The following is a 9628-nucleotide window of genomic DNA, read 5'->3' on the forward strand; positions in this document are numbered from 1 at the left end:
AAACGCCTACTTTTATTTAGCAAAACTTTATTTTAACAGTTCATATCTTCTCAGAACACTTTAGATATATTTACAAATATAATTTGTGGACATGGCTTGGGTTAGGGTCTGAAAAAGCTATTGATATTCACATTGTAGCCCTGGTCGGTTAGAATGATTGTCATGGCCGACGTAAGGACACGTGACACATTTGATTAGTTATTAATAACTATAAAATAAAAATACAGCCTATTCTCAAAGGCATTCTATTCTACCGTCATAGCGACTGAATCATGAGATCAATTAAGAACAGTTAGCTCTGTATTCAGGCCCACAGATGCAGAAAGGGATCGGAATAAAAAAAACATAACAGGACCTGGAACATTTCTGGTATTAAAGCAGCGACTCATGTATTGGCCCGATCTACAGTATCTGTGGCTGGATGTGCCAGCGCCACTGCCATTAACTAAGCACATGTAGACCTGACCGAGGAACAAGCGTGTCATATTGAACAAGTCTACAGCAATCCCCTGCACTTTGAAAAGATAAAAGGTTAGTCAAGCCAAGGAGGGGAGTTCATAAAAGGCCTGGATGGGAGGAGACAGGAGAGGTTAGAGAAAACTTGATCTTTCCAGAATACCACACACACATCTCTTTAACAGGCCTATACAGTAAAATTACTTCTTGGTGACAAGTCAACCCTGTGTAATTCATTTTAGAAAGCTTTTCAACCCTTTCAAGAAGTGGAAAACCTCCCACAGTGCAAAGTGTCTTATGTTGTGATGAATAATAAAACTGTTTGCACATGAAAACAAAAAAGGTTTCTCCTCAGAGAGAGAAGCATGTTAAATGATTAAGGGCTTGTTTGTTTAGTTAAAGTTACATTCTCAAAGCGAAGCTCATGGGTCTAAGTCAAGACATAAGGTATGTAAAATATAAAGCTATTTCAGAGAAACCTTCTAGTTTATTAACTGTGACAGAGTCAACAGGTTTATTATGAAGCAAAAAATAAGGTCCCCAAACCTCTCCGTTTGGACGATTCAAGCATAGGGAATTCAAGCTTCTCGACACAGATTTTAAGGAACCCATAAATGAGACAAGAACAAGACTGACCAAATCGCATTTGCGCCCATCTCCATCATTTAGCGGTAGACTCAAGCCGTCACACTGCTGCTATACAGAGTGGTGTGTGGCACAGTAGTCAAGAGTCCATGTTAACCTTCCTATTGCAACCTTCAGACACCATATGCCTGCAAACGTTCACACTATGTGATAAAGCACTGAAACATTTCCACCCCTCATTCCACCCGTCGGGAACCAAGGCAATGAAAGTCAGAACTTCACAAAATGCCCTCAATCAACATACAGACATCTTCCCTCTACAGTATGAGGATCCCCTGCCCTAGGCTCAGAGTACTGGAGAACAGGAGGGTTTCCTGTAGCCTCCTGGGTAACACCAAAACCGGACCTGACTCAATTCCACACCAACCCTTAGTCCCTATCCCTTGGCACTTGAGGTCATTTGTAAGTACTTGATAGATATAAGCAATATAATAGCTTCACCTTGTGGAATTGTTGCCATATTGCTGACACCAATCCAATCTACTAAAGTGCCTAGTGGGTAGGAGACAGGGCATGATTTAGAACAGAGCATAGGGTAACAGCACTGACTACCCTGGCAAAGGGCACGAGTCTAACAGAACAAACATTTAAATAAAGTAACATCCATTCCCAGTACACCACCCCACCCACACAGACGCATTGGCCCAATACTGATTACATACATAATACAATAACACTTAAATATGAGTAAATATATTTTCATATATTGTATATAAACAGACGGCCAAATTATGACACAAATAATTGAAACAAACCTTTTTTTTTCTTGCCAGGAGAAGTAACATAGAAGCTTAGTGGAGAAGCACTGGAATTTGTAAGGAATGAGCTAGACAGACAGACAGCGAATGTAGGAGACACCATACATCTACAGCCAGGTCAAAACTGTGTTTTAGCCCTAGAAAAAGGAACTTTGGGCGTCGTAAGAGAACTTCCAACCATTCAAGTTAGTTTTTGGACTAGTACACCCCTTAGAGAAAAGTCACGTAAAATGAAACTCATGGACCTCGTCTGACTGCAATTAACCAACATACACACACGTTAATCCGTTACGGGCTATAGCCATTCATATGTTAAGAGTATAAATTCATGCAGTCATTGCTGGGGGTCAAGTTATACCTCAGCGCTCAGGATGCAATTAAATTCAAATTTGATATGAGTTATTTAAACATTAAGACTACATACATGTAAAAACATAACATGTCAAGATCTGAGGACACAAACCTAAAGACCAGGAACCGAAAGTTACCAGCCACAGTTCACAAATATTTACTAAATCACCAGCTTTGTCAAATTCCTACATCCTTCAGTTTGTAAATTTGAAATAGTAGGCAACCACCTTCAGCAGTGTCGGAGAAACCGGGAGCATCCGGTTTTCAGGGGAAAAGCTGAGAAGAGGCGAAGCTTGAAAGCCGTATGCTTCTGGTTTCTTCCGGCCCCGCTCAGGCATTTATTTTATGCCTGCTACCTTAGGTTAGTAGGCAACAGTCATTTCATAAAACCATTTGTTTGATTCATAGACCTGAGTGCCCCCTAGCGGCCATAAGGAAAAGAGCAGGAGTGAGGGAGTGCTGGGAGATGGGAAGGCGGAGGGGCTCTGACCAGCCCTTTGGGGGCATAGGGGAGAGGGGTAAACCATGGGAGAATAGGACCTGGAGAGTTTAAAGGAGAGCATGTAAAATCCAGAATTCAAGGTCGGATTACAATTTGGGTAGGATGGGATTAGTTACATAGGGCCGCTTCTGGTTTGGGAACCGGCAAGTCGTAACACACATTTGTGTAAATACTCCCTCATCCAGATACTTAGGGCTCATGTAGGCAGACCCTGAGAGACTACAATACCCAGGTTCCCCCAGCCCACCAATCAGAATGTGTTTTATCACATCTGGGGGGGGGTACTAGAGTTTCCTGACTCACTCATGACACGAGAAGTAATGAACTCATAGTGATCATATAGCAAAGTGTTATGTACATACATCCTGGAATATTCTCAAACCAGTCTACCCCCCCTAAAACTAGACATGAGATAACAGCAATTACATTTAACGAAGACAACAAAATTAATAAATTACGTCGCACGCCCTGCACAACACTTAAACAACAGTATGAACAAAACAACATTTAAAAAATAACCAAGTGTCAACTGTTGTAAGTATGGGAGGATGAGAGCCCTTGAAGTGAGCACATTGAAGGAGGAATAGAGATTATCCCCTGAAGCTTTGTTTCTCTTTTTAGATAAAAAAAAAAAAAGTTTTTCTTTTCATGTGGTAGGGGTGCAAAGTTAGCGTTCTGGGAGTCCCTGTCACCCCCCCTCACCCCCTGTGCTCTTCCTCTGGCTGAGGGCGGGTGTGTACGTGTGGAGGGGGTAAGGGGGTCTGGAGCTCAGCTGGACAGGAACTCTGGAAGTGCAATATTCACAAGCCTCTGAAGGGAGAGCGCAGCCTCACATCTCTAGAGAGAGAAAGAGGGACACAAAGAGAACAAGGGTCCATATTTGATATCCACAAAGCTATTCACTTTTCTATACAACATGTGCAGTACAGTAAATCAACTATACAGTTGTTTCCAAAATAACTCTCACACCTGTCAGGGCTTCGATGGGCTGACTGGAGGGGTGGAGGGTGGCCACGGGGGCCCCCTTGTCCTCGAAGGCCACCCTGGGTCCCTTGGGGGCCCCGTCACAGTCAATGAGGCCCTGGTTGCGGCCGTCAGCATCGATGAGGGGACGGCCCTTGGAGTTGACTCCCAGGTCAATGATCTCCTCGAAGCTCCAGGGGCCAGGTTTACCGTTCAGCCCCGGGGCCAGCTTGTTAGAGTCCTCGTTCAGGAACTCTGAGCCCCCCACTAAACGACCCTTAGGCACTGGACTGGAGGGGAGAGAGGGAGTGAATGAAAGAGGCCTATAGCCAAAATAATCCTATATCATTGTGTTTAGAGCAATTGTGAGTGGTATACCGTGTGTGGGTGTGTGTGTCATACCTAACAGCCAGAGGCTCCTCAGCGGTGGTTCTGTTGTTCTCCTTGTTGTCTGCCTCCGGTATCCCGTTCACGCATCCCAACGGCTCCTCCCGCACTCCCATTGGTTCGCTGCGGGCCAGTCCACGCTCCTCCTCATCCAGGCCGTCCGTCTCCAAGGCAACATCTCCGGGCTGGGTTGACTCGTCGTCTGCAGGGACAAATAAGCAGAAGGCAGATGACTCAACATGCACACTCACAGAGGGAGTGGTGTCTGTGCAAACAGACAAGTAAATCACATACAGTGTTAGCACTCACTAGGGATGTGACAGATGGACAATTTTTCTTAAAGTTTAAACTGCCATTTTTGTATCGGTTTCCGTTAAAACAAAGAAAAATGAATCCACATTTTTGTCAATTCACAACAATCTATCAGTATAGTCAGGTCGGCCACCGGGCAGCCAGTCAGTACTGTGTGTGCACTAGGCCTATCTATCAGTATAGGCAGGTCAGCCACCAGACAGTCAGAACCGTGCACTAGGCCTATCTATCAGTATAGGCAGGTCAGCCACCAGACAGTCAGAACCGTGCACTAGGCCTATCTATCAGTATAGGCAGGTCAGCCACCAGACAGTCAGAACCGTGCACTAGGCCTATCTAACTGTATAGGCAGGTCAGCAACCAGACAGTCAGAACCATGCACTAGGCCTATCTATCAGTATAGGCAGGTCAGCCACCAGACAGTCAAAACCGTGCACTAGGCCTATCTATCAGTATAGGCAGGTCAGCCACCAGACAGTCAAAACCGTGCACTAGGCCTATCTATCAGTATAGGCAGGTCATCCACCAGACAGTCAAAACCGTGCACTAGGCCTATCTATCGGCAATCAAAAGCTGTATCCCACAATTTCTTGGCATGCAATGTCCTGCAACTTCAGTAAAGTAGGGCCTATCATCAATAAATAGGCTAGGATATTCTACGTGTAACAGACCGAAGACTGAACACACACACACACACACACACACACACACACACACACACACACACACACACACACTAGCATCATTAGCAAAGAGAGGAAGAGGCAAAGCAAGAGGTTTCACTCTTGCCAAAATCTGTCCAAAATGGTCTTATTTATTTTGGACCTGAGCTTGTCGCCCGCTTTCCCGCCTTTGGGACAACAATTCCCATTGTTAGGGCGGAGACATGAGCGTCTCGTCATCATATACAGAACTCTGGCCAAGAGCAGGCGAGCCAGGGTAAAAGAGAGGGAGGGCAGGCGAGCCAGGGTAAAAGAGAGGGAGGGCAGGCGAGCCAGGGTATAAGAGAGGGAGGGCAGGCGAGCCAGGGTATAAGAGAGGGAGGGCAGGCGAGCCAGGGTATAAGAGAGGGAGGGCAGGCGAGCCAGGGTATAAGAGAGGGAGGGCAGGCGAGCCAGGGTATAAGAGAGGGAGGGTAGGCGAGCCAGGGTATAAGAGAGGGAGGGCAGGCGAGCCAGGGTATAAGAGAGGGAGGGTAGGCGAGCCAGGGTATAAGAGAGGGAGGGCAGGCGAGCCAGGGTATAAGAGAGGGAGGGCAGGCGAGCCAGGGTATAAGAGAGGGAGGGCAGGCGAGCCAGGGTATAAGAGAGGGAGGGCAGGCGAGCCAGGGTATAAGAGAGGGAGGGCAGGCGAGCCAGGGTATAAGAGAGGGAGGGCAGGCGAGCAGAATGTCTAGGAAATCTGTGTCTCACAACCTCTTGATTTTCATGCCTTGCAAATTCACCAAAGTAGCCTAAAGTTGGCCCCTTCCCCTCTTTTTATTTAAATGACAACATTCCCCAGGCCTTCACAGCCAACCATCTAGTTAGGCTTTAACACAGAAAATAATATGTTTTGTGATAACTGCATTCTGATTTAAATTTTTAAAAAAAACTTAATGTTAAGGATCCAAACTTTGTTTAAACATTTGAACGCTAGAGCTGGGATGACAGTGAAAATTATTAACAACGACAACTTACCAAAGGCATTTTACTGATATCGATAACTGGGATAAATAGCCTATACCAGAGAAATATGAAGTTAGAAATGAAAGAAGTCTGCTAATTTGGGAAATTAACACGACAGTTGATAGTTACATCTAAAGTAGTAGTAGTAGTAGCAAGAACTCATTAAAGTTATTCGTTCTATTTATCGCTATAACTCAGTCCATTTATGGTATTTTTGCCCATACTGCCCAGCTGTCTCACACACACCCCCGCCATTGTGTCAAAAGGATGGTTAAGTGATGGTGGACAGTTACCCCTGGTTTCGACACAGTTGGTTTCTTCTTCGCCCTCCTCCTCTCCCTCTTCATCCTGTATGTCTTTCTCATCCTCATCATCACCACCATCATCATCATCATCTCCTCCCTACACAGGACACGGACAGTGCGCCGGTTAAAATGTGTCCAAGTTAAAATATGTATCAACTAGTATGTGGGAGGATTACTGGATGTTTTTAATCCAAACTGATTTGGCTATTGTGGAAAGTACAGTTTCCATGGAGATATCAGAGCTTGAGAAATGTGAACTCACCTTTTCTTGGTCCCCTTTTCTGGTTCTCTTCATAATCTCCTCAATTCTCTGCAAGTCGAAGAAAAACAGGGAGATTCACGTGAACAATTTCTGGCAAATTACACCCTGCAGACATGCTCAATGTAAAACAAGTTATAAAATGGTTGGACTGCCTTTACGTTCAAGTGTTGGTATACAGGGAGTGGATGCAGGTGCTATTTTCACTGAGCGTGCATACTGAATATGTATGATGAACAGGTTACTGAAACATCCAGTCAACGTATACAGTGTGTGATCAAGCATGCATGATGTGATGGTGATTCTCCACCCACCTTCTTCCTCTCCATGCGTTCCTTATGGTTCTGGGCCATTACCCTCTCCCTCTCAATGCGGACCTCCTCTGCATCAATTGCAGCCTGTGCTTCCGCCTCTTCACGCTGCGATTGGATAAACAGGTGGTCAATCACAAGCAACCAATCAAACAATAAAATGACACCAACACTGTCAATGTGTGTCCCTACCTCTTTCTGTAGCTCAGCCTGTCTCCCTGCCTCCTCAGCCTCCAGTCTCTCTCGGTCTGCCTCCGCCATGAGAGCGTCCTCCTCCTCCTTTTTCTTCCTCTCCTCCACCAGCCTCCTCTCCTCCTCCAGGCGTTTCAAACGTGCCTCCTCGGCCAAGCGTTTCTCCTCCTCCTTCCTCAGCCTGTAGATAGGATAGGAAAGGTCAGTGCCCCCCCGAATGAGGGAGAAACCCCCAGGAAGATGGAGAGACCACCTGAAAGTGTTCTAGCAGCATGCCTCCTTACTTCTCCTCCTCCTCTCTCAGTACTCGGAGTGCCTCTTCTCTCTCCTTCTTCTCCCGCGCCAGACGGCGGTTCTCAGCAAGGATCATGGCGGCCTCGGCTGCAGAGTTGGTGCCCGCCATGGACTTCTCTGAGAGACCGATAGGAGCCACATAGGTTAGTAAATGTATTGTTTCATTAAAAGGAAAAATCCACCCAAAACCATTGCTTTAATTTACAGTGTTAAATAACACTAATATGTGAGAACAATATTTTTTGTGAACAAATGTTTCATTTTGGCATTATAATGGAGGCTGGTAGCAACAAGGAAAATTGTTGTGGAAATCTATTGCAGCTCAAGTCGACTACAAAATCCACAATGCAATGTTCTCTCTATGGGCTGGCTGGCTATCTAGCTAGGTAGGTAGCAAGCTAGCAAACGTAGCTACAAAAGATCTGTCTCCTACTGCAGAATAAGTCAGTGAGGGCCTTCAGCGCACACACACACACAATCCATTAACCCTCTCCTTAACTTTCTCCTAATGAGTTCTACAGTAACAGTACAGGACTCACACCAGAAGGGGGTACTAGACCTCTAGGGCTAACAGGATGTAACTACAGCTGGTTCACAGAGCATTTATAGCTCCACACTAAGCTGCTGCTGGGGCTGCCATGTCCCTTTCCCTTGCTAATGAACCGCACAGGAGAGGAGCCCACTAACACACCGTGTTGAAACAGCTATGAAGCCATAGATCAGGGTTCCCCAACTGGCAGCCCGTGGCTTTTTATTTTTTATTTGGCCCTCTATGTTGGACATTTGTATATTTGTTTTAATACCAGGAAATCAGGTCCAAGTTAATTTAAGTTTGGAAATCTGTTCAAGTATTTCCACGTATAACAGAGATCATTTACATACATATTATATCTGTTTGGGCTTCTTGCGGTCAATTTGCAGTCTACAAATCATTTCTAATTATGTTCTGGCCCCCGATCCATCCACTCAACAAAAAAAATATGCCCGCAGCTGAATCTAGTTGATGATCACTGCCATAAATCATTTAGATACATCCGGATAGAGGACAGAGCAGAGGCTGATGCTCTTCATGGGAAATCAGTAATACAATACATGTTTTCCAACGCACTGCCTCAGAGGCTTACAGTATAGGCCCCTTCTCTCCTTATTCGAAGAAAGTGAGTCTCAGAAGACAGATTGTCAGCGTTGGTTCTTGCTTAATCTGAGCTCGACAAAGTCCTTACTCAAGTGAGATTTCAGCCTTATGTCATGACTGTGGTACTAACAGATGGAAATAGCTAACTTAGCTCAGAGAGAAAGGCCATCTCAGTGAGATTGTAGGTTCTCTTTGCTCACCGTCCTTGTCTTTGGTCTTACTAGAAGATGTGGGAGTAGGAGTCGGTGTTGAGCTGGTCTGGGGGGGCTCTGGGGACTGGGGGGCCACAGCCTGGATGGGACACAGGTCCTTTGGCTTGGAGTCTTTCTTCCGCAGGGTGGGGGGGCCGGTCGGGGTGAGGGCCGGTCTCTGGATGGGTGGTGGCTTGGCCGAGGTGGGCTGAGGGGATGGGGGCTTGGCCGAGCTGGGCTGAGGGGACGGGGGGCGATGTTTGGTACCTCCGGGTGACGGGGGACGGTTACGGAGGCTTTGCCTGAAGAGGGGAGACAAGATTTGACAGTTTAATCAATTATCCAACAAATCGAAACAATTTCAATAGTACACAATTAAACAAGAAACATCTAATATTGTTTAATATTCAATATTGTTAACACATTGTCTGGGGGAAAGATGTGATGTCTTACTTTGCTGAACTGGGGGAGGGGGTTCTCTTGCTGGCGGGGAGGGTGGCAGGGGAGGGCGAGCGGTGGCGTCCCGCAATGTTGGAGGGCGAGGCGGGGCGCTTCCCTCCGGGCGACGAGAACTGTTTCTCCTTCTGTCGTTCCACAAAGAGATACAATTCAGTCCATTACATCATCCGGCTAGGGTATCCTTAAAATAACACGTTGGATTAACACTAGAACAGCAACCCTTCATGAGAATACAGTGAACCAGTAGAAGTGGATCGATAACATGCCAGATAGCACCTGATCCATGACACAGTCTCCCCATGTGGTCTCAGAGTGTCCCCCTTACTGCAGCACACAGCAGGTTTTAATAACGTCACAGCACTGACCATCACCATGAAGGTTACCATGTGGGCATGTCTGATTCAAATAAATCCATTTATAAAAAGCCCGTACCACGAGCGG

General features: G+C 46.1%; 1 protein-coding gene across 9 annotated transcripts in view; it reads right to left on the reverse strand.

The window, feature by feature from the left end:
* Nucleotides 1-10: 10 nt before the first annotated feature.
* LOC129827675 (ensconsin-like) overlaps nucleotides 11-9628 on the reverse strand; it is a 51132-nt gene continuing 41514 nt past the window's right edge. For all 9 annotated transcript variants that reach the window (XM_055888730.1, XM_055888726.1, XM_055888723.1 and 6 more), the window contains 10 exons: nucleotides 9182-9312; nucleotides 8738-9030; nucleotides 7393-7519; nucleotides 7109-7289; nucleotides 6920-7024; nucleotides 6609-6656; nucleotides 6335-6443; nucleotides 4078-4264; nucleotides 3682-3965; nucleotides 11-3549 (listed from right to left, as the gene is read on the reverse strand). In XM_055888730.1, coding sequence (XP_055744705.1) covers nucleotides 3542-3549; nucleotides 3682-3965; nucleotides 4078-4264; nucleotides 6335-6443; nucleotides 6609-6656; nucleotides 6920-7024; nucleotides 7109-7289; nucleotides 7393-7519; nucleotides 8738-9030; nucleotides 9182-9312 — 1473 coding nt within the window. In that variant the 3' untranslated portion in view covers nucleotides 11-3541. The remainder of the gene's footprint in view (nucleotides 3550-3681; nucleotides 3966-4077; nucleotides 4265-6334; nucleotides 6444-6608; nucleotides 6657-6919; nucleotides 7025-7108; nucleotides 7290-7392; nucleotides 7520-8737; nucleotides 9031-9181; nucleotides 9313-9628) is intronic.

Source organism: Salvelinus fontinalis, chromosome 29 (assembly GCF_029448725.1).
Source record: "Salvelinus fontinalis isolate EN_2023a chromosome 29, ASM2944872v1, whole genome shotgun sequence".
NCBI classification, from domain to species: domain Eukaryota; kingdom Metazoa; phylum Chordata; class Actinopteri; order Salmoniformes; family Salmonidae; genus Salvelinus; species Salvelinus fontinalis.